Below are 26,157 nucleotides of genomic sequence, written 5' to 3' on the forward strand. Positions count from 1 at the left end.
TGTCTTGGTTTTTTAATTTTATATATTTAAAAGTTGATTATCAGTAACTTTTATCAGTCATATATAAAATCCATCTTTAAGCATTACAATACGAATGAATTTTTTCCCCCAACAATCCCAATAAAATAAAAGGATTATCTCATAATATCATGTATAAATTTTTTTGAGGCGGTGAGTAAGTTTAAAAAGAATTTAAACACATTCAAATTAACCCCCTCTTGTTATCATCATTTTTCAAAAACAACTCTGAGCTTTATAACCGAATAACTTGGTTATCACAAATGAGAAATTAAGATATTAAAATGTATTAACCGGGTTATCGGTTGAAAGTTCCGGGTTGCTATCGAATGATGACGGTGGTTGAGAGGTTGCTATCGAATGAATGATGACGGTGGTTGTAAAGTTCCGGGTTGCTATCCCTTTGTGGCCACGGATGTTCAAACTCGGTGACTCTGGACTATCTGCAAAACAGGTAGTCGCCCTAGGATTAGTCGACTCGCATATCAAGTTGGATATCCAGGTTAATAAAAAAAAAGTATTATAAAATGGTTGGATTTATGTATCTTAAGTCAATTTTGGCATGGTCAACAAATAACTGCATTCTTTTAGATAATCTATTTTACTTTATTTGTTATTTTTATAAGAAAATCTATTTTTTATTTATTTTATATTATTTATTTAAACGGGAAAATAAATCATGACTGAAGAAGTTTAAAATACGGTATTAAAAATATTCAAAGAAAAAAACGGAAGAGTCTAAGCTAACGAGATTTTGTTGACCCAATCGTAGAAGAAACAAAACTATACACAAAACGTCATACTACGCTCTAGATTACACACTTAAACGGTTATATCAGAGAAAATATTTAAAAAAAATAAGTCAAACCAAAGAAAAACCAAACAAATAGAAACAAGAAAGAAGAACGTTGATCTTGACCCGCAACTTGGTCATGTTACAAAGTCGCACTCGCTATTTTCGATGATGTGGACCTTTTGTTCACTTGAAGTCTCATCACGAATTTTCATGGTTTTTGAACTTATATGTTTTAATTAAAAGTATATGCAAATAAAATATTGCAAGTTAATGAAAAGTCTTGGGTTTGAATATCGTTCACAAACATGGTTCATACAATCAGTATATGTGAAAGGTGTGTTCACATAAAAACCCATGGACTCCATGTGAACGGAGTGTTCAAATCCAATCATATGATTGATTATTTATTCACAAAAGTAAACTTATTCCAAAAACTAATTAAATATTCTAAACACGGTGTTGGGGTTTACAAGCTCACCCTATCAAAAATTGAAGGCATACACATACACAAAATGTTCACAATGTGAACCATCACTGGAGCATGTTCTAGAGAGACGTTTATAGTGTATTCACATGGTGTTCACAAAGCAGTGGTCATGGATTGATACATAATATATATATATATATGTAAAAAAATTCCGACCGACTTCAAATTGGTATATTTACCATTAATCTATCAAAAATCTCATAAAAATTGATAGAATCATCATTATAATCTATACATTTCAACTTAATTTCAAACTAAAAGTATACAAAATCGATAACATATTTTTGTACAAATTTCTAAAAAATAATTTTGAGTTTTAAAATATAGAATATTGCATTAAAGAAAACATGAGTCTAAACCACAAAGGTGGTGTCTGATTGGTTTGAGTTTGGCTCCAAAGGTCAAAAGTACTAGGAGGTCTCAGATTCAAATTCGATGAATAATAAAAATCCCCTTGTGGCCACGGAGGTTCAAATGCGGTTACTCCGGGCTATTTGCAAAGTAGGCGGTCGCACTGGGATTAATCGGTTCGTATAGCAGGTTGGATATCCAGGTTAATCAATAAAAAAACATGAGTCTCTTTGTTAGTCTTTGTAAATTGTTTACATTTGAAAAAGACGTTTTAAATGAATTATATTTAACTAAAAGCATGGATACAAATATTACGTCATAAATTGTCACGTTATATTCTTATTCACCAATTACATAAATACACAGAATCAAAGAAAAAAAAATGAAGATGGATTAGATGAATTCAAAATAAATAAAAGTCAGATGTTTTATAATTTCATTGATAAAACATGAATGATTTAGCCTAACAGTATATGAGTCTTTGACCTCCTAGCAGGTCAGAGGTTCAAACTTCACCAAAGATGAGAAGAATGTGTGAATTTATTTGTTTTATTTGTCATATATAAATATTATATACTTCACAGACATGTGCCTTTTATCCGGTATGGATGTGAACTAACAAAAACCATCCAAAGTTTTTTACTGTACTTATTTTTATGACTGCAGTAACATTGAATAAAAAAAGCTTCTTTTGTTTTTTGGACACTATACGATCGAGGATACTTTAAAGAATCATTTTATTATTTTATATGGTAAATGTTCGACTTGTTCAATTAATATTAAAATAACAAATAAAAGATAGTACTATTAAATTATTGATAATGTCGAAAATGCCCTTTGAAGTACAAAGGGTAAGATTGGAATTTTGGTTAAAATAATAGTAGCATTGACTTTAAAAAAGTCATAATCCATCATTTGCACTTAAGTAATTCTTTCCTTTAAGAAGACGATTCTTGGATGCCATCACAAAGAAGATGCCTTTGTATGCTTTGCCTCGATTATTTTCTTAAGTATTTAAATCATTTTTAATTATTAAAACTATTTAAAATCATATTACTAAATTATTTTGGAAAATAAAATCTTTTTGATTTTTATCATAATAATAATTAGTATGTTTTAAAATAAATGTGACATTCAATTAAATTTATGGTTTTATAAAAAAATATATATTATTAATCATGTATGTAAATTTTTTTAATAAATACAAAATAAAAGTTGTGAATTAAAATCCATATGCATCTATTAATCCAGTAACCAGTAACTAGGAAACACTTGTCGGGTAAGATTGTTGGTCCTTGCTCTAACTCTTACCGGGTAAGATTCTTGGTACTTGTCATGTTCGCCGGATAAGGTAAGTGGCATACGGTAAGCGCTTACTCAGCTGGTAAAGGTTTGTTAAACGACATCTTAATCTTTCATAACCACTCTCATTAATGTGTATGTTTTGTGTGTGTGCATGTGCGTGTATCATGTATTTGTTATATGCATGTACCAACACTAGTTTGGCTGGGTCATTGACCGATTAGGGCCTCGAACCATTCTTTTTTGTATAGGTCTTCTAATCCAAAAGTTGTAAATCGTTATCGTTCATTAGAAATTGTGTCCCTATTTCTCTATGCTTTTGCTTCAAGTCTAAATGCCCATCTCTACTATGGTATACATGGATTTAATATATATTATGCAACACTGCAAACCTAAAGCAGCAAACTGTCCAATAACTTCCAAATGTCAAATTGTGGTGGAAATTATTAATATATCACAACTTTGAGCTTATAAAGATCTCACAAATCAAATCTTCTATCTATGTAGAAGAGGTTGTTACAAACTCGTCCGCTTAGATTACTAACATCTTCATTACGTAATTATCAGGGGATCGCTCTACCCACTGAGCTAATAGCCCTTCCCAAAATTCTTCTCGTAATCATCAATGTAGGATCCACCTAAGATTATACAAACAGTACCCCCCTCCTCTCAGAATTCATGTTGCTTAATGAACTTTGCCCCACAATCGTGGCATAATGCTGGTGATTTTAGTGCCATCAGTAATTTTAGTGTGATTGTGGTTTACTCGAGATCAATTAAGATGATGAGAGAAACATAAGTGAATTAGAAGGTGTTGAGTGCATACTCACAAATGTTGCCTCTATCACCTTAGATTGCCATAAGGCATGAGTCAAGGGGGTCGCGCCCCCTTAGATTGCCATTGCCATAACGCAAAACCCCTCGGTGGTGGTTCCGCTGTCTGAACAGCGGGCAGGGTCTAAGGGTAGTGCCTCGAGGTTTTTGAAATTTATGAAGAGTCGAACTTAGTGGAAAAATCACTAAGTTTAAGGTTGGGCAAGTAATATCAGAGTGATGATCAGAGTTATGAAGATTCGTCTTAAGACCTAACTCTGGACCTTGAGTCAAGACTTGTTTCAAAGTCTGAATCTTTGAATCCAGACCTTAGCTTAAGTTTGATGTTATGGGTTTAGATATCTGGACCTTTAGGTCCAAACTTAGGTTCAGACTTGTGACATCCAGATTTTGTATCAGACTTGTCTGATACGGTTACATCTTCTCTTCAATCTTATCTATTAACGTTTATTACCTTTTAACCGTCCTTAACCGTCGATCTCTCGTTTAAATATGTAAAAACGAGAATTTGGTTTTAAGAATCTCAATTTTCACAGCCTCTGAAACCAAAGTAAAAACTTAATGATTATACCAATATTAAGTCCGTGAGCCCAAGGCTGTTAGGGTCGAACTATAGTATCTGGAAGGTGTTTCTAACACGATTCTTGAACTTATCCAATCCCAGTTTCATCTCCTCTACCCTTTGTTTCTAGGACAACGATCGCTTTCGATACCACTTTTAGTACCCCCGATACCCAAAGCAGCAAGGTGGCCAATAATCTCAAATCAACTTTCATCATAGTTTTAAACTGATTTGAAAGTTATTAGAACGACCAGCTCTTTTGGGTTTGTGATGGTTTTCAAACCGTAAACTTAAATTCATGATAACGTTATTAAAGAAAATACTTAGATATTTATAAAACTAAAGACTTGCTTTAAATTGATTATGCCATGATTTGGTTGGTTGCATTGGGTCTAAATAATACTTATAGTTATCACACTAAAATATACCAAGTCAAATGGCTAATGGATGCAACACATATTAATTTGGTATTAAATAACAAATATATTCCACTTGAAGATATTAAATGATTTTATGTTGGAGATATATTTTAAAACCATGATTCATTTGTCTTTGGAAGATTTTCTTTACAAAAATAATTAAAAATTAACGATTGGATCAAGAAAGTTAACGAATATCGAATTCAGGGTTTTTATAAACATTTTATCAGTGTTTTATGAACTTGTTTATTAATTTACGTTGTTCACAAATTTCTGGTTTATCTACTACGTGTGTCGAAAGACGTATATTATCTCGTCTAAATAAACCTCTTTGGGCACAGTTTAAAAAAACATCGGCCCTTGAAAATTAGATTTAACTGGATCTGACGGTCCTAACTAGTCCTCTCCATTTATTTTTTAAAATTTCAAATAAAACCTTGTTTTGTGTCAGCAAAAGCGTCATCCAAATAATTGGATTCTTTATAAAATGATTTTTCCCTTATGTGGAAGTGTTTTGATGTTCGTATTTGTCATTTTAATGGTCAGCTCATAACCTGACATCTTTTTTTATTGACCTGGATATCCAATCCGTTATGCGAGCCGACTAATCTCAGGACGACCATCTGCTTTGCAGATAGCCCGGAATTACCGCATTTGAACCTCCGTGGTCACAAGGGGATTTTTATTCCTCCTTGGATTTGAACCTGAGACCTCCTGGTTCTTTTGACCTGTGGAGCCAAGGTCAAACCAATCAGACACCACCCTTGTGGTTAACCTGACATTTTTTTAGACAAGCCCTTGGTCAAAAACCTGTAATTAATTTCAGGCTAATAGTTGTTCCTTGGTCTTGTGCTTCTGCACCTATTCTTATGATAATTCATTGATTTTTCCTTTCTATGTGTTTGATTTTTAAGTAACTATGGGAACTGACTTCTATTGAAACAACATGCAACTTTTGTATTTTATACAGTTTGTATCAATCCTTAAATAAAACAATAATCGAATCAACCTTAACAAGTCTAGTCATATTTCCTCTTCCTATATTCTAATATTAATCGAAGTGATAAGACACCAATTGTTATCGAATCTATAATGATGTCGTGATTATATTTGTAGTGGGTTCAAGTGGTACAAACATGTACAGAATAAAGTTATACGTCACCCAATAGAAACCATGTCCACTAGACTCATTTAAATATCGTTCAAGAAGAATCTTGAACTTGAACTGATATCGTGTCTAAATTAACTAGAAGTTCAAGAATTGTACGTTAAAAGGTAGTGGATAAAACGTAACTCGTTTGTACTTGAACGAGGCTTGTATACGAGTAAGAATTTGATTGGATTTAATAGTCAAACTGAATTAGTAATGTATTTTGCAGTGGTGGATTAAATTAATAAGAAATACTAAAAATCGAATAAAATCTTGGAAACCATATCTATTTCAATAACAAATATTATTTGGGATACAAATTGATTGCATAAATATTAATAGTTTTTGTGGGATGTCATATTTCACTAACAACCATTTTGGTGCCTTGATGATTGAAGCATGCTCCATTCATACATTAAAATTATAGTTTTTGTATGTATAATTGAGATGTGTCTTCAAGTTTACACAAATATTTTCATTTGTCCAAATATTTTTATTTTCAACTTTTCAATTACATATATACACGGAGGATCACGAGAATACTAACCATTTAATGAATTACGAAAACGGCCAGATCGTATACAAAATTATATGTGATTTTACATTAAGAGAGAAAAATGTGCGGGCAACCCTAAAGTCGCGTTTTCCGTTCGCGTGGATCACATGTGATTTTGAACATGAACCGTTCTCTTATTCTCTTAAATATGTATCATTCTCATTTGAACCGCCNCTCCCCCTCCCCTTTCTCTATCTATGTGTGTGTGTGTGTATTTATAGATGGAGGTTCAAACAAGAACCCCTATGAATTGCGAGAATGCGAGAACAACCTCTAAGCCAAGAATTGTGTTTAAAATCACATTTTAAGAGAAGTTAAAGTATTTTTCAAACTTAACTAAATAGTAAAACAATTTCAAATATTCTGAGAACGTGGAAGGGTAAAATTGGAAATTGATATCCTAAAATTCAAATAACACGATGTAGAGTATTCCAATCATCTGGGTAGTGATAATCATCATCGTCGACCTTGGGTTATCACAAACAACACAACGATAGCTTACATTCTTGTTCGAAGGCGAAACTAAAAACAAGGAATAAACCGAGTTAGGAAAAGCATATACTCTTATTCAGAAGGCGTTGAGGAAGAAGATCGTACAGTCTATTTCGAAGGTAACGACGAAGAAGATCAAAGGTATATGTCTAATAACACAGCTTGATCACATATTATGACACTTCAATGTCTGTAATCAATTAGGGCTTCAATCTATTTGAGATTCGATGAGAGAATGTCTATCACAGACTTATCACAGTTAAGGGCATGGTCGAGAAATTGAACAAGCAAACTATCACAACTCAAATATCGATTATCACAGTGTATTTAAGGCAAAAACGATTAATATATAATGTATGCAATTGCCAGATTGCTTGCTTATCACATGATTATCACAGTATAGTTAGGACAAAATCGATTAATTTATAATGTAAAAAATTGCTAGATTACTTGCTTATCACATGAGTATCACATTGTAGTTTCATTCACAATGTCTAATGCATATAATTTTTGGATTGCTTGCTTATCACATGATTATCACAATCTATACTATTTATAATAAGTATATTTACTATTCATCATGAATATTTATATATGTTCATGTGTATATAACAATTTTTCAACATTTATACATCAGTATGATATTCGTCATGAATATGCATTTTCATTGTAACATTCATCATTAATATTTATGTATGATCATGTGTATACAATAACTCTCTAATATTTATATTTAGTATAATATTTATCATAAATATTAATTTTCACCGTAATATTCATCATAAATATACTATAGTCTCAATTCAACAAACTTTAGTTTTTCTTTCTTTTTCTTTATTGGGTTCTAGATTGATCTGAATGAGTTTCTAATTCATTTTGATAGATTTCCCGATTCATCTCGATATAAGTTAAAAGTGATAGGTTATGGTTTTACACAAATAAAGCACACCAAGTCAATGGATGGGTTCTTGATTATTCCCGAATGGTGTTGATTGGTCCCAATGGACTGTCGATTGATCTTGATGAGTTATTGATTGGTCCAGATAGGTTCATGATCCTTCTCAATAAAAGATAAAAGTGATGGTCTATGGTTTTAAACACAAACAAATAATAAATCAATTGATAGGTTCTCGATCGGTCTCCATAGGTTCTCGTTCGATCTTGATGGGTTCTCAGTTGGTCTCGATGGGTGTTGGGTTACAGTGATGAAGAACGTGATGTCATACGACGTTGAAGAAAGTGTTGAAGAAAGTGATGTCGAGTTACGATCTTACAGTGTCGAGTTGTTGTACTCACTTGAACGTACATAAATATTTATAATTAATATGACAAATATATATCATTTCACGTAAAAACGGTTAAAAAAAACTATATATAGAGATAAAGAAGACCTATGTGGGGCACCTTTTGGATATGGGATGTTTTGTCGTATCAAATAGCATGAAATTCTCGTTTTTTTATTTAATTTATTTGATTAAAATATTATTCATTTTTAAGAAGGTAAAAAATTTTAATTATAAGAAGTTAAAAAAAGATAGACGTGGATTGAAATTAACTGCTTTTTTTACCACTAATCATCTTAATTAATAATTTTGATTAAAAATTATATTTAATCTAAGTTGTTTGATCAAATAAAATGGATTGTCGAGATCAATCCCCATGTTTAAAATAGAAATTGAGTTTGCATTTTGCTCTCTCTCTCTCTCTCTCTCTCTCTCTCTCTCTATATATATATATATATATATAGGTTGGTTATTATACAACCCTGGTCATTTGTGCAACCAATACAACCTAATCTCAACCGTCCATTTCATTTGATTAATATGTGATTTTATAAAGATTTTGATTATTTCCTAATATAAAGTATTAATCATAATTAATGAACCGTATTCATCTTCCATAAATATTTAAATTATAATAAATGAACTCTAATAATTTCCATAAATATTTCAATTTATTGGRTTGCATTGGTTGTACAAATGCGATAGGTTGTATTTGAAATAAACCCTATATATATATGACAAAGTAAATATAAAACTATGTAATTGTTGCAAACCAATATCAGGAAAAAAAAATGATAACGTTTTATTTATTATGATCGGTATATTTATGAAATACGATCATAGTGTATTAATTACGATCAATGCTTTTAATTAAAAAAACAATAAAGATATATTTATGAACCAAACAAGGGGATTCTATGCATATATGTACGCTTTTGCAAGACTAAACTGTATTGCAAAATAATTTACGCTTATTCAATTCTTGTTACAACAAAATTGGTTTTATAGGTAGTCTAAAATGTTCAAGCATCCTAATAAAATATATTATAGAACATAGGTTTATAAGATCAAACTATAAAACGCCATTTATAAAGTGTATAATAGGTTTATAGTACGCTTTTGGACGTTTTAACAAGTTTTTTAGAATGTTTTATAATATAGTGTCGTATTAACTAATTTATAGGTCGTTTTAAACCCAAATTTTTATAAGACACTTGTGTTTAAGGACATCCTTTCAAGTGAATTCGTATAAAATAATAATTATGAAACTGTATTTGTGATAACCAATTTACCAGTTATAAAGTTCGGGTTTTTTTTAATAAAGTGAGGGGTTTATTTTGTTAATATGCTTATAATGTTTTAAACCTCACACCGCCTCATATTTAATTATGCATATTACTTGAGATATTTGTTTTATTTCGTGGAGATTGTGAGAGTAAGCAAGTAAAAGAGAGAAAACCTTCTCTCTGTGTGTTTTGAGCCGGAGAAAAATAAAAACCGAAAGGGAAAGCAAGTAGAAGTTGATTTTGTGATTCTTAATCTGATTAATTGTCGTTGTTTGTCTGCATCTCTCTATGAATCAAGGTGAGTTTTATACTAAAAACTTTCAACTTACAGTGATTGGACAAGTTTGTCTCTCTGATTAATTGCCGCCATTTGAGAATGGAACATTTTTGTTATTTATTTCAGTAATTTAATATTTCTTTTACATTAATGTTTAAACCTGTAACAAATTTATCAGCAATAGACAGACCACATATCAATCACTCTGTAAATGAACCCATAAAAAAACTAAGCATACCCACAACTTCTATAAGCATATACGATTAGATGAAACATAAATTCCATCATATAACCACAAGGGTGGTGCATGATTGGTTTGAGTTTGGCTCCAAATGTCAAAAGTATCATGAGGTCTCAGGTCAAAATTCAAGAAGGAATAAAAATCCACTTGTGGTCACTGAGGATTAAATGCAGTGACTCCAGACTATTTGTAAAACAGATGTTCGTCCTGGGATTAATCGGCTCACATAACGGGTTGAATATTTAGGTTAATAAAAAAAATTGTAAGTTCATATAAAGAAGAACGAGAATGAAAATAAAAGATATTAGTTGTTGTTATATAATAAATTAATTGTAGTGACCAAAATCAAATTGATGATTTCCTTGATTTATTCTAAAAGAAATTAAGAATAATAATAATTAATTAAATATGATTAAAATAATATTAAAAAATAATGTGCAAATCAAAAATTTGAATATTTTTATTATATACACGGCTTTTGTTGGACTTTAATTAATTGACGAGTGGCTTCCACTTATTTGTCGTATTTTAATAGAATCGTCAAAAGTCAAACCCATCCCATCATCTCCTTTGACTCCAATTCCCATTATAACCCCCCATTCCTCTCTTCCTTTCCCTTTCCATCCTTCATCTCTAGGTTTGGAATTGAAGCTCAATCTTTTCTCCTACAACAATGGCCGTTGATTTTGTCGGCATTCAATCCGCCGAACACCTCAATCGCATATTCCACCTGAACAATCATGATTTCGCCCTGTCCTCTAATTTCAAACAAGCTGTCTCCGCCTTGAACCGCACCGGCCACGCTCGTTTCCGCCGCGGACCTTCACCCTCACCGTCTTCCTCAGATTCACACGCTCCTTCCACTTCTACGCAATCGGCGCCGGTATTTATCGGTTCAACCGGAGCGTCGAATGAGTGCTCTTTTAGTAAGTCGGTCACGGATACGACGACGTCGTCCCGGTCAACGAACTCGTCTTCTTTGATATCTCCGTTGATCGCAGGAGAAGAAGGCAGTGTTTCAAATGGTAAACAATTTCCTTGTTTAGGTATAGTAGCTCCGGCGCCGGCGTTTTCATCTCGGAAACCGCCGCTACCTTCGTCGCACAGGAAAAGGTGCCGCGCCGACCGGCCTTCTGTTTCCTTGCAAGGATCTGGATCAGATAACCACTCCGTTTCTCGTAGCGGTTGTCACTGTTGCAAGAGAAGGTATGTATATACGCTCACGGCACACTTTAGCAAAAATCATACTCCTACCGTTATCGTAAGCCTCAAGTCCATGGATTAATGTTTCTTTTACCTTCTCTCAGGAAAATCGCATCAAAACGTGAAATAAGAAGAGTTCCGATTACCGGATCGAAAGTCGCAAGCATACCGGCCGACGATTTCTCGTGGAAGAAATACGGAGAGAAGAAGATCGACGGATCACCTTATCCTAGGTAATTTGATGAGAAATGAACCACAATTTGAGTCGATAAATTCTGTAAACCTGTAGATCTTGATCTGGATTTGGGTGAAATGTGCAGAGTCTATTACAAGTGCAATACCGGAAAAGGATGTCCGGCGAGGAAGCGCGTGGAGTTAGCCATAGACGATCCAAAGATGCTTCTCGTAACCTACGATAGAGAACACATTCACCATCAGGCTCCGACGCCGATACTGACAGGTTTGACCGGCTTAGTGGTACAGTCAAAGTGAGGAGGGGGACAAGTGTGGGTCCCACTCACTTGGTACAATTTTCCAGAGTCAATTGTAGTTGTAGCAGTAGTAACTAGTAAGTAGGCCATGAACAACTTCTTTTAATTTTTATTTATTTCACGGTGGGTATGATTTGTAAATTAGCAAAAGTTGAAAATGAGACCCCTCAAATATGAATGCGATGTTGTTGGCGTTACAATTTTTACGGATAATTTTACCATAATTTCACATGAGATGTTTGCTTTCATAATTTTACCACAAACGCAATGAAGGTTGGATTGCGTTTAAAATGAAATCTATGGTGAAAAGGATCTTCATCCTTGTATCAATCATAATTAAAAATAATCAGTAGATCAAGTGTAAGGAGATACATCAGATCAATCATTGACCCTTTTCTCACATGATCATTTATCATTACAATGAATAATGATAATTGTTAATTAGCAATATCAGTGAGTTCTTATAATTGATCGGTCAACAATAACAATATAGTATCCAATTGCTTTTGATCATTTTATCAAACATCTGACGTGCATTCACTCCACAAAGGGATGTTGTGGAATTGAAATCTGAAATATACATCCATTACATACCAAGTGCCAAATGCATACTTGTACTAATTTACTGAATCAAAAGAAATGAATTAAGACCAAATTGGAATCTAAGAGAAGAAATCGATCTATCTAAGGCAGGGGCAACGACAACGAGACAAGCAAGACAGGATTGTGACGAGGGTAGGGTATGGATGGAGAAGCATGTTGACTAAAAGAAAGAACGTCTTTTGAAAGGAGAGCTTTTTCTTAACAAAATGGTATGGTGGGAAATTCTTGGCGTATGGAATAACCTCATTTTAGTGGCTAACTAATTGACCCATTGTGTTAATAAATAATTCGAAAAAGAACAATCGTTTATGACTTGTGAATAAGTCAGTTAGACTATTAAACCTATTAAACATATAGAAAATAACCCTTTAGACTCTTCTAAGAAAAAACGAGATCCACAATCATGTTACGTTGTCATTTTATGTTATTAAATAACAAGTCTAATAATACATATAAGACAAGTCAATATACAAAATTCATTCAATAACATAAGTAAATCATTATATAGACATAGGCGAATGAGTGTGTAATATGAAGTTCTTTTAAGTGTATTTTTTTTCTTACATAAACAAGCCAAAAAGGTCCACATTGTGAACCGAGTATATGTAAAATAAACACATTATGAAACAAATATATGTTAACCAATATTTTAAATCTTAGTCTTTGATGAAAAAAGATTATATAAAATAACACATAATGCACAACTCACGGTTATCACAATCTAATGGGTTTTCAAAAGATAGTCCACTCTAAATACACCAACACAAATGATCATGTGAGAAGAAGAGTTAATGTAAGAAACATAAGAAGAGATCCAAACTCTTGATCACTTTTAGTCTCTTGTCCACCCATGAATTACGCTTCTTACGAGAATTGATTTGATGCATCTTATTATATCAATGTGCATCCAAGGGTGAAAATCTTTTCTTATGCTTCTTACATTTAACTTTCGTTCTCACCGAAACTTAATCACATACAATAATAACGAATAATTAAACTTCATTCGAGAATTAAATTTATAATTTAGAAACATGATTACTTAGAAATAAAGTCATTTTATTATTATTCTAAAGAAAAAGAAAAGTGTGATGGGATGAAGAAGTCAATGGATCCGCGTTAGACGTCAATGGCTATCAATTCTTTATCCTTTTTAACTTCTTTGAAAATTTCCAAAACATTATTTTCTTTTATAAACTAAAATATATATATCATTTATATTTATTTAGGAAATTAATTTAAATACTTATTTTTATATGTTGGTTTCACTTTTTAGCCATTTTTTATAAGATTTACCAAAATAGCCCTTGATACGTAATTTTAATTTTTTTCTCTGTGGATCTAGATGAAAATGTAATTTTTTTCAATGGACTGACTGAGAAATGTAATTTTTTTTCGGGATAAGGAAAACAAATATAAATGTTTTTGTCGTTTAGCTGGGTTTGATACTACGGACATGGATTTTGCAGATCTATGGTTATTTTGGTAAATTTAAAGAGAAAATAACTAATAGATAAAACTAATTTGGGAAAATAGTTATTTTAATATTTTTTTAATCTATTTTTTCTTTTAAAAAATGAAAAAAAAAACTTAAATTTAAAATATTTAAATAAATACGCTCTGAATTTTCAGAAATATTTATTTTGCAAATTATTTGTTTATTGATAAACATAATTTATTAATATTTCATATACAAATCTCCAAAATTCTTGGTATGATTTCTTTTTAAAATTAATTTAAATGATCATTTTCCTCGTTTAAATTAGTCTTTTAACCATTTCATCTTGAATTGATCTAAATGTCACTGATGTTACAGACCTAATTAAAAGACCAAAAAAAAAATCAAATTCAACTAGTTTACTGTTACAATTGTAGACATAACCTGTCGCAGGCAGTCGTAAATGCTGACCAAACCATCACAAATGCATATCTTGCCGTCGCAATTTACATATTTGTGTTGAATTTTCTGTATTTTGCAACGTCTGTGATATTGCGGAAATAGTGACATTTGAGTCAATCCCGAAAACAAATGGTTAGCAGATTAATTTAAATTAATAAAATGGCCATTTAACTTAAAAACTTTTTTTTTTCTATTTATAAAGAAAAACAAAATATTAAATTCGTATATTAATTTAATTTAAAATAATAAAATAAATTGAAGTGGACTCATTTTGAAACTTTATTCTGCTCTTCTTTTCATGCGACTTCTTTTTGTTGCTTTTTTTTAATCGTTATGGACAACTCAATGATGTGCATCGATGAGTGCCGATTAAAGTCGATGATGCTTTTTTTTATCTCCTTTTTATCCATTTAATCCATTCATTCTTTAATTCTTTATATTTAATAAAACTTTCACACTAAACTATAAAAAAAAATTATTAACCTGATATTCAACTTGCTATATGAGCTGATTAATTTCAGAAGGACCGCCTGTTTTGCAGATAGTCAGAAGTCACCACATTTGAACATCCGTAGCCACAAGGGGATTTTTATTCCTCATTATATTTGATTATGGAACCTCCTGGTACTTTTGATCTTTGGAGTCAAACTTAAACCAATCAGACACTACACTTGTGGAGTAAACTATAAATTTTGCCCCATGCTTTATAAAGGAAATAATTTTTTTTTGTTATTACAGTTTTTGAACTTAAAAAATATCATCGTGGTTTGTAAAAACGTACAGATTTTGTTATTTTTTTAACAAATGTCAAAAGTTTTATCAAATAATTCGACTTTTTTGTCTTTACCCCAATCAAAATCAATTTTATGATTTTGGTTCGTATAGATTTTGATTGGGTAAAAGATAAAAAAACCGACAAAAAGATGGGAAAAAAAAAAAAAAACTCTCGTTTAATGGAATCTTTTAACATTTTTGTAAACCATAATGGGCATCTTGTAATTTTACATTTTATAAGAATAAAAAAAGATTAAATGCATGAAGTAGCAACCTACTTTCATAAATTTTCTTTATTATAGCATTCTACTTTTGTTTTTCTTTATTACAACAATGTACTTTCAAATTATTTTTTATTAAGAAATCACACTTTAAAAAATCTACCCATTATAGTAACGGGTAACTTGTTACCTTTTAAACCGGTTAACCATAAGAAACGAAGAAGTTAAATATTTAAATTAATTTATAGCTTACTCGAACTTTTATTTGTGAACCCATAAATAATTGAAGATAAACGCGAACCGGTGTTTTACTTTATATTAATTAAAATGTTTTAATCTTACGATCATTAATTAAAGTGTCGTTAAATGATGATTACGAAGATATTTTAGTTATGAACAAATAAAGTACATAAATGTGTTCAAACCCAACTAAACGTTCTTTTTAATACAATATATATATATATAAAGTAGGGTTTGATTACAAACTTAACGTAACCCTAATCCCTTTCTCTTCACTTTTCCATTTTTTTACTTTATTGTCTAACAATTCTTTATATTTTATTTACTGAGTTTTTATTAGATGGGTATTTGTACAATGCAGCGAAATACATCTTCATTTTAATGTTTTGTTTTTATTTTTTGTCTATGTTGACATAATACGGTTTATGTGGTTTTGAGAAAGATAATATTTTTACTTTTGAATAATTTTTTTTAAGATATCATGAAATTTTGAAAAATTATCTAGATTTTAATATTAAATTAACTATTTAAAAGTTCTCATTTTTGTGCAAGTTTTTAATTCAATTTTTTATTTTAATTTCATTTAGGTCTAATAGCAAATTAATTTATTTTTGGTTTAACAGTATAATTTTTATAAAGATAATGATTATGTTAGAACTCAATAATTATCTTAATTATATTTTAAATTTTTTATATTTATATGTTATAGATATTTATCTTGTATTTGATTATGTTTATTTGCAGTTAGTTATACGATTTCAAAAATAGAGCTTTAACAAGTTTTTACTTATGCACAATATACTTGTAATCTTAAATTTTAAATAATATGCATTAATAAACAATATTTCCTGCATAAAGAATGAGTTTTAAGAGTTTTTGTCAAATGCTTTATAATATAGTAGAGATAAAAATAAAAAATAAATATGTAAAAGAAAAGAAATTGTCGTGTTTTGGTTTCAGCTCACAAGAAAACACTTCGAAACTCTTTTCTTGAACATGAAGTTGTTGGACGGAGTCAAAGAACGGACATAGGGTTTGAATTTCGCAGGTAAACATATTATTTGCCGAGGGAGAGTCGGAGCCACCTTTAGATATTAAAATGGTACCAGAAGTCATTTGTTTCGATTACAATTGATCGACGAAAATTGCATATTCATTTAGGATCGGATCCAAGACTTTAATATCCAAATTAATTAGAATTAAATTGGTTGCTTGTTGGATGGAATCGATCAATCCAATTACCATATACAACGGTTTTTGATAAGTTTTCCGGTTCTCATTCTTTTGTGGTTCTCCCTGGATATAATACACACGTATTTTAATGTACATCTAAACCAATTATGTTAAATTTATATGGATCTTTATTTACGAGTAATGTTTTTTTTATTAAACTGGATATCCAACCCACTATGCGAGCCGACTAATCCCAGGGAGACCACTTGCTTTGCAAATAGCCCGGAATCATCGCATTTGAACTTCCATGACCACAAGGAGAATTTTATTCCTCCTTGGATTTAAACCTGAAACCTCCTGATACTGTTGATCTTTGGAGTCAAACTCAAACCAATCAGACATCACTCTTCTTGTTATGAGTAATGTTTTATAAGTAAAATGTATAATAGACAATTGGTTGGATTGTAAGAATATACAAATTTTTCTTAAATCTACTTAATCTTTTTGATCAAAATATTAGATAGTCTAATCCAATCTAATAAATATTCAATAATAATATTTTAATCGATAAAAACTATCAAATTTGTTAATTAATTTGATTAGATTTGTTCAGTTGTAACAATCAACATCTAATAAATAATTGGATTAGATCGGATAAATCAAAAGAACATTGAATGTGAATCCTCAACACCCATCTTAGATGCAAATCACGACATGAACCAACATAGATTTACATATGTAAATAATATTCAAAGTCATGTCTTTTTTTTTCTTTCTAAATTTAATCATACCCATTAACGTTTGATTTGATGGTTATAGAAACGACATACGGTAGCTACAATTACAAAATCGTGCACGCAATGATTATTTGCCAAATCATCACGTATAATAATAGTAAAATTTATGTTCAATAACGTACGATCTGCTAAAAATGGATATAGAACCCTCTTGGGTGGTTGCTATTCAAAATTTTGCTATATCGTATGAACGCGTACATTCGTGTATTTACATTCTATATATGTTAAATTATCTATTATGTATAAAATTATTTGAAGTTAACCACAAGGGTAATGCTTGATTGGTTTGAGCTTGACTCTAAAGGTCAAAAGTAACAGAAGGTCCCAGGTTCAAATCCAAAAAGGAATAAAAATCCACTTGTGGCCATTAAGGCTCAAATGCAGTGACTACGTAGCTATACACATAACAACGCCATCTGGTTTATACAAAAATTTATATAGAATTATTGTAAGAAACAGAAGTACAATAAATGTTATATAACATGCAACCATATGTATAACATGGTTGCACACATTTAGACCAACTTCAATAGATTCTCTCTAAAATAGATTATCAGAAATAGATTATCAGAAATCCTATTCTCCATTTCAAAGAATTTATTGGAGATGCTTTCCGTGTGTTAATTAACCAAGGGAAGGTTCAAATAAGACAAAAAAAAGAGATTCATATGTGAACTATTGGTAAACCTGAAAGAAAATCCATCATGTGTGACCCAAGTTCGTGTACTTTACCTTTTTACTAATTGTTCACATGTTAAGATGCATTAATGAACCCACGTCCGTTTACTTACCTTTGTACCAATGATTTACATATGAATCGTTTACCTCTTACGTTCTCAGCCTTTTTGCCTTTCTAATTAAACCTCACTCTTCGAATGGAAAGGAAGGTAAGACTGTCAATCAAGCAAGGAAGTGAGACCAAGAGAAAACAAGAATTAAGATGAATGTTTAAACTCAACTGAAAAATTAGAAGAAAACAGATAGCAGAATGGAACAAGTCAGATGCTATGTTCAGATAACAATATTAGAACCCACCAAAACAAATATCATGTTATATGCAGCCATGCCTCATAAAAGTAAGGTATTAACAATGTTCCTAGAAGCATCACGTGACATGTGCATGTTAAATTATAAACCATCATCAAGCAAAGATGAAGGGAAAGCATAAAATCAGCAATTGGAACCTAGTAGCAATACTTATGAGGTATGCTACTTGTGCAAGGATGAAGGGAAAGAATTGTGTAAGCTTCACAAGAGATGATGGAACTCTCAAGGCTTTAGACCTTTGTGAGACATATGACAGGCTTCACACCTTGTAAGGAGCCAAGGCTTCAGGCTATTGCAATACTTATGAGGTATGCTACTTGTGCAAGGATGAAGGGAAAGCATAAAATCAGCAATTGGAACCTAGTAGCAGACTAGCAGTTTGGATTTGGTCATGTAGGTTTTTAGGTGCAATTAGTTTTACAGTCGAGATAACTCTGGCATTCTGGTTAACCTTTTAAAAGTTCTGGACTCTCCCAAATTTTTTGAAGTGATCCATCATAAGTGACTACAGAATACTGTTTGGGATATGAGGATTTCTGCACAGATGATTTAGTGCAAGGTAGTCAAGCACCAGGCTTGTGTACCATTGTTAGACAAGTCTGCCTTGATTCTTCACACATCAAGATACGAGAGCTAGTGCCTAGAATCCTAAATTGCAAAAAGTCTGAGCATATTAATATTTCTTCACTTGTCTTAACGAGTCCATGACTACCACCCACCTTATCATTTTCTAATGCCTGACCACGGGCAATTCTCCTCCAGTCCCAAGACCCTGATTATTATCAGACCAATCTAGTTCAAAATTAAAGCAAGGAAGTGACTTTAGACATTCTTCTCTACTTGAAATCTTGAATATATCTATCATGAAGAAATATGAACCATACATGTTCAGAGCTGTACTTCATGGCATCCTAGAATCACGTTCAGAGCTGTACTTCATGACATCCTAGAATGTTCTTAACTATTACAAATAAAACATGAGCATATAGAAGTAACAGAACTTTTCATGAAAAAGGATCTCCTGTAATGATAAATGTTTCAAGGATTATGTAAGACCATTTGATGCTCCAATGGACAAAGCATACTTCTATACTTCAAGAATAAGGTAGTTCCTGTCCAGCCTTGTATTTTTAACTGATAGCTTGCAGTCTCTGATTTGGCATCACTTGCAATGATCTAATGCTCGTGCAGTGACAATATTTTGACCTTCAATAGCGAACTGTTTTTTCCTTGTCCATTTTCAACTTCCAGTTTGACTAAAGTTAAGATCGAGTATTCGAGTATAGAAACTGTGTGAGAAGTGAGGATGTGGCGAATTGATATAACTTATTGGTTCTTATTTGGCATCGTACATTGATTATAAGAAACTAACGCTGGTAACTAGCATAATAACGAAAGGAAACAGCACAAACCAGGCAGTCAGTTAAATCGTCCTTAACTTCAAAAAGAATTCTGGAAAAAGCAGAAATCCTTAAGTACGAAATACCCCATAAAAAATTGACAGTTAAGTAAACCACAAGAAAACTTAAGATTATCAACCTACCAGAGCAGATGTCGACTACACAGTCACCATTCGGATAGTGACCAAGTAACAACTGATCACCTGTTACATCGTAAACCCTTTGTGACACCTATTGAAATGAAGAAGCTCCCACCAGTAATGGCAGGACTGTCTTAAGAAGAGATCTGCACTTCGTCATGCACACTTCATATTAATTGACTTGGCATAGACCTTAAAAGATGCTCGGTTTTGATTTATTGCAGTGAGAAGCTGAGTTAACATTGTGCTCCACCTTCTAACAGCCAAATACATCAGGTGAAATGGAATCGTTTATGCTCACAGCTGTAGCTTATAAATAACGCGAGATCACATAAATGTCAAAGCCTACCGTGTACAAGATGTATAAGATACTTTATAACAAGTCATTCCTCCTTCATAAGCCGTTTTCCAGCTGATTTCCCATGCATCATGAAGCTAGCATCAAGATGCCAATACTATGTTATTGATAACCCCACTCCTTCAACAGGGGCCAGCAGGTGAACAACTACATTTCCTGGTGTAAATTGTAATGACATTGGAAAGAGATACTACTACTAGGCTTCTCAAATTACATAGAAATCAAGTCCAAGTAACCTAGACAGAGTTAAGGAGCAACACGTTTACAAAAACCCGGATTACACAAGTAGATGCAAAACCCACAAAAACTGATAACCTTTGATGCATCTGGAATAGCATGCAACAGAAGTTCTTTTATTTGTTCTCAATACCAGTTTCACAGCAATGGCAGCTGAGAATTTTAGTTGCTATCACCAAATACATCAACAAATTTCACATTTACTATTCCTATAAAGGAACTCTATAGTTTCCATTACAATCGTGTTCTTATTTCATATAGCAAGAAAAACCATCAACTACAAGTACAAAAACAAGAGAGACAAAAATGTACATACTGAAATTAAAAAGGTGTACAAGATGATTCGAACCCTAAACAGGTGGTATATTGGAGAAAGAAAAACCTTTGTAGCCCTTGTAAGCGTAATAAGCAATCCGTGTATAGTAAAACCCTGGTATGAACAAGATCCCCCCCAATATCGCAAAAAACAATCCTGACAATATCATAAAACACGAAAAAATAAAAAATTACAAAGAGTAGCATGATAAATTATATTTCCAGGGGTACACATAGAGACGGTAGTGAGAGTTACCGTGGCCTGTGTCTCCACCGACACGATTGATGGCCATGAAAATGCCGGAGACGATACCGACGATGCCGAAGACAAGAAGAGAGACAGCGAGAGCGATCTCCTTGATCGGAGGTCGGTTGTGGGAGGTGTAAACAGAATCAGAGTCCATCATGATGTCTTCATCTGATATAGAAAAAGCATGGTCTACGTATGCCATGGAAATTGATGATTAATGGTGAAATTTGTTAGGGTTTGAGGTGGTAGTGCAGGTTGATCGTGGTGGATGGAGGAAGGCGAGTGGCGTTCAAATTTGGGGGTTTCGTCTGGTTTAGGGGTAGAGCACGAGAAAAGGCAACGAAAGTTTGCGTGCTAAAACGGTGTGCTTTAATTAGATTTGACGAATACTACCATCCTTTCGAAAAATAGACAAATAAATAAATAAATATCTTTTTTTAATATAAACTTGCGTGATATATAAGACAAATCTTGATTTTAATGTTTTATTTTATTATTTATCTCTGTCGATGTTATAATATGATAATATATTTTTAAAAAATAATAATAATTTTATTTTTGAATAAAATATAAATTTGAAAATATCATAAAAATTTGAAAAAAAAAATATATCAATGTTAATATCAAATCAATTATTTAAAATTTTTATTTTTTTTTATGTAACTTCCTTAATTTWTTTTTATTATAATTTAATTTAAGTTTAATAATAAAATAATTTATTTTTGGTTTAATAAAATAATATTTTATAAAAATAATAATTAAGTATTATGTTAAAACTCAATGATTATCCTAATTATATTTTAGATTTTTTATATTTAAAATGATATATTTATCATGTATTTGATTATGTTTATCTGCAGTTAGTTACACAAATTCAAATATGCAGCTTTAATAAGTTGTACTTACGCACAATCTACTTGCAATCTTGAGTTTTGAGTAATATGCATTAATAAACAGTACTTTACACATAAAAAACGGTTTTTAAAAGTTTTTATCAAATGTTTTATAATATAGTATAGATAACAGAGTAAATTACAAATTTAGTCCTTATAGTTTTATGAAGTTTTGGATGGGTCCCCCAAACAACACAATTATATGTATGATCATTGTGGTTTCACTTTTGTTATGGATTTGATCATTTATACTAATAACATTTAAATTTTTACCATCAGCTGTTTATCATCAATGTCAGTTGCTACTGATCATCATCAGCTGTTGCACATTAGTTGTTGCTCATCAACAGCAACATCAGTTGATGTCTTCAATTGGTGCAGTATTCTGTTGATTATGCTTGTAGCTGTAATTTTTTTGTAACCACTATAACAATTGCCTACAAAGGGTAATTAATGTATCATTTAATAAATAGACGGGTTAGGACAATCTTTTATGGTATACTCGAGTTTTTGCATAAGAATGAGAGTGATATTTTAGATTTTTTTCAATACAAAATTTATGTAACCTTGGTCACGAAGGATCGAAATATTGTATTTAAAAAGTGTTTATGATCCAAGATTTAATCCGAGTAATCAATACACGAACCCATGTATCTAACACCTACGTAATATAACATGTTACATCTGAGTTTAAAACCAATAATTTAAACTCACAATTTTAAATTTTTTTTTCAGTTTGTTATCAGTTAGGAGCCATTTACTTGAATGCTTACCCGGTACGCACTTATCAGTAAGAGTCAACATTGTCACTTACATTACCGGGTAAAATTTTGGTCCATCAAAATAGCACGTGTACAATAATTTATCCGATAATCGCTAACCGGGTAAAAGTCGTCACTCTCACTTACCGATAAGACTCTCAGTAACTTGCCGTCCCTCTTACCAAGTATAATTCTAGATAATTGTCATGTTTTATCCGATAAGGTAAGTGACCCGATAAATACTTACCGAGTAATTGTTTGATAAATGACCCATTAGTTTTAATGAGTTCAAATAGGAACATAAGTTGTATACGTGTAGTGTTACGTTGTAAATGCTTTATCTTTACCATATTATAATGACCGGAAATAACTTTTAAAAGCAATTTACTAATCATCAAATAACGGTTATTGATGTAAACATTTTATAAGTTAATATTACAAGTTATTATAGCTTACTGTCACAGAGTTGTCTTCACAAGCTCGTGTGCGACCTTAGTTCTCGGACTAAGTTAGCCAAACTACAAAAACACCAAGTAATGATGAGCAAACAAGAATGCTAAGTTATAAATGGATTTACGTACAAGTTATAATTATCTTTACATGTGAATCTATATTATGATTCGCATATTCACATATGAATCTTAAATTGATTTAGAATACCAGTTATAAGTTTTAAATCGATTAATGTACAAGTTATGCTAGGATTCGCATGTGAATATATGTTAGGATTAACATATTCACATATCAACTAATATACACCTAACTATTACCGTATGACAATGGTTTTTGGGATCTTTTGCTTTTGATTACATTTCAAACAACTGAAGAACATCGATTTTGTGTTCACGTATGAGTTTTCGGCAAATGAGTTAATTTGATTTGTAGATTGTAAAATCGCCAATGAATTCAAAATGAAAAGTTGGATGAAAAATCAATAATTATCAATATCCAAAAATACATAAAAAAAAATAGGAGATAAATTTGGATATTTGAGTTTTTTCATAGTTATCGTAATTAGGGGCTGTTTGGCAGTTGCTGAATGATTTGGTGCATAATGGTTAAATGGTCAAAATGATTAAGATGCTCTCATTATATAATGCAAAATGAAATATAATTGTTTGATAATTGTTTACAATGAAATTAGGGTGCTAAATGGTTAAAAGAGATCCATAATACAAAATTATTTAGAGGGTTTTAGAACCATTAAAAGACATTTTTTTTTTGCCAAACAAGAATTATTTCTTAACGATTTAGAGGTTGCCTTTTAATGAAACTATTAAGAGGTAAACAAACAACCTCTTAGTGAAAAAAATAACTAAAAATAGAAAATTTAAACTAATGGTCACTTAAAATTTAGGATTTCTCATTTGAATTAATCAGTTTTTATTAAAATACGTTGTTTCGAGTAAACCACTATTTTGTTCCCTATTAAGTATAATTATAGGTGGATAAAAGGCAAAAATTACAAAAAAAATGATAAATAAAATGTGTATAAAGAACAAAGTGCCATAATTTAACGTATATATTTTAACAGTGTTACTGTAAGAGACACTTTACAAGACGAAGGATCGTATGAGAATAGAAATTAAAGTTAGAAGCGTAAGAAGATGTATGGACGCTTGATTACTTTTAATCTCATTTCATCCCATGAATTGCACTTCTCACGAGAATTGATCCGGTGTATCTTGATGCATTTCATTATTGTTGTTCTTCAATTATAATTGATCTAAGAGTGGAGATTCTCTCTTATTCTTCTCACTATAACTTTCATTTTCACCGAAATCCAACCTCGCTTTTCAAAATAAAATGTAAACCAAGGGACCAAAATCGTAGTTTACTCATTTATTTTTGATATTTTCATATGTCACCCCTCTTTCTTTTTTGGTGGAGGGGAGGGGTTGTCCGTAAATTAAGTGGAAGTCGGTCCATTTTTGCAGATCTGGTTTTGACGTCCAAAGTTGAACCAACGACATCCAAATCGCCGCAAGATCAGTGCCGAAAAATGGCCAGATCCGCCGCCGTATCTTCCATTTTCATCATCCTGTTGATGATCACCGCCATCGTTATGTGTGATGCCGAAGCATCATCCGTCGATTTTGTCAAGAAGACCGTTTCTTCTCACTCCATTGTCATCTTCTCCAAATCTTACTGCCCGTATGTATCTTTCATATCCCTTAATCTGATCGTTTCTCACTAATTGGTTCCCAAATCCTGATAGTTCCGTACCGGATTTTCAGACAACCACTGCTAATTTTCTAAGTAGCAACTAGTTTCTGAAAATATCAAACGCCCTCTTCTGTTGGTAATTTTGTATCAGTCATTTGCTAGTTAAAGGTTCATAGCCGTACTTTGACCAACCACTTTCATCGGAATAATTTTATTCAGTCGGACCTTTTCTTTTACATATTTCAGTAATCTGTATTAATCTGCTATCTCAGCACAATATACGTTCATTTGAAAAAGAGGGGACGCAGTACAAGTTTCTTATAGAGATCATTACTCCACATGCTAGCTAATTAGTGTGATGGTTTTTCTTTTTTTAATTTTAATTGTTGAAATTTCATGAACTTCTGAGAATTTGGGTGATTTTAGATGATATGGTGATCATCTTTATGTATATTGGCGGTCTATTAAAAACGAAACCATTTCCGGTCATTCATTTCTACTACAAATATTTGAAATGGTTTACTTTTATTTAATTTTGTTTTGGGCATTTGTTGGTGTTGGTGTTCAATAGGTACTGTAAAAGGGCTAAAGGTGTATTCAAGGAGTTGAATAAGAAGCCTTATGTCATTGAGCTGGATGAGAGAGGTAGGTAGTTTGTATGGTTCTTATATTTACATCCTTACAGAGTATATGCTACTGTCATATGCTTAATAATTAGGCTTTTTTAATAAGATTCTACATTGTGATACTTTAGGTGATACTAATTGCATAACTGATTATAAAGACTGAATGCCTTGAATTATTCCGTGAGGTGTGGGATATATTCTAGGCTTGTAAGACCAAGAGAACAAGGAGAACAGAGTTTTAAAGAATTTTCGTATTAAATGAAAAGAATTAGTACATCGCTATCTATACAAAGTGACTAACTCACAATAGCTACCACTGCCCGTAAATTACTAAAAGAACTAAAGGATACATAAATAGTTCCCTCAATATAAAATTCTATGTGCTTGGACAAAACACATAATGATTGCTGAACACTCCTTGTATACCCTATATGCTACCTTTGCTTGGAAAGCCTGTATGCTGTATTACATGCTTTTGACCTTCTACATCTGAAGGAATATCTTCCTCCCC

The 26,157-nt window shown here is 31.7% G+C and overlaps 3 protein-coding genes across 3 annotated transcripts in view; 2 read left to right on the forward strand and 1 right to left on the reverse strand.

The window, feature by feature from the left end:
- Positions 1-10,700: 10,700 nt before the first annotated feature.
- LOC112507155 (probable WRKY transcription factor 17) lies at positions 10,701-11,954 on the forward strand. The gene is made up of 3 exons (XM_025111597.1): positions 10,701-11,260; positions 11,362-11,490; positions 11,578-11,954. The coding sequence occupies exons 1-3, from the start codon at positions 10,728-10,730 to the stop codon at positions 11,747-11,749; spliced, it is 834 nt and encodes a 277-aa protein (XP_024967365.1). The 5' UTR covers positions 10,701-10,727; the 3' UTR covers positions 11,750-11,954.
- An 8,752-nt stretch (positions 11,955-20,706) lies between these two features.
- LOC112507193 (transmembrane protein 230) lies at positions 20,707-21,588 on the reverse strand. Its single transcript, XM_025111644.1, has 2 exons — positions 21,207-21,588; positions 20,707-21,107 (listed from the first exon to the last, which is right to left on the reverse strand). Exons 1-2 carry the CDS (start codon positions 21,400-21,402, stop codon positions 20,986-20,988), a joined length of 318 nt encoding a protein of 105 aa, XP_024967412.1. The 5' UTR covers positions 21,403-21,588; the 3' UTR covers positions 20,707-20,985.
- A 3,155-nt stretch (positions 21,589-24,743) lies between these two features.
- Positions 24,744-26,157, forward strand: part of LOC112506829 (glutaredoxin-C4) — a 4,991-nt gene continuing 3,577 nt past the window's right edge. The window contains exons 1-2 of the mRNA XM_025111120.1: positions 24,744-25,008; positions 25,592-25,665. Of these exons, the coding sequence (XP_024966888.1) occupies positions 24,857-25,008; positions 25,592-25,665 (226 nt within the window). The 5' untranslated portion in view covers positions 24,744-24,856. The remainder of the gene's footprint in view (positions 25,009-25,591; positions 25,666-26,157) is intronic.

This window comes from Cynara cardunculus, assembly GCF_001531365.2.
Source record: "Cynara cardunculus var. scolymus isolate 2C chromosome LG 2, CcrdV1, whole genome shotgun sequence".
Lineage (NCBI taxonomy): Eukaryota > Viridiplantae > Streptophyta > Magnoliopsida > Asterales > Asteraceae > Cynara > Cynara cardunculus.

Bases quoted from the DNA above. Each gene is read 5' to 3' on its own strand.
- LOC112507155 (XM_025111597.1), top strand. From the start codon at position 10,728: ATGGCCGTTGATTTTGTCGGCATTCAATCCGCCGAACACCTCAATCGC. The intron at 11,261-11,361 runs GTATGTATATAC...ACCTTCTCTCAG, and splicing joins TGTCACTGTTGCAAGAGAAG to GAAAATCGCATCAAAACGTG. The intron at 11,491-11,577 runs GTAATTTGATGA...TGAAATGTGCAG, and splicing joins GACGGATCACCTTATCCTAG to AGTCTATTACAAGTGCAATA.
- LOC112507193 (XM_025111644.1), bottom strand. From the start codon at position 21,402: ATGGCATACGTAGACCATGCTTTTTCTATATCAGATGAAGACATCATG. The intron at 21,108-21,206 runs GTAACTCTCACT...TGATATTGTCAG, and splicing joins CGGTGGAGACACAGGCCACG to GATTGTTTTTTGCGATATTG.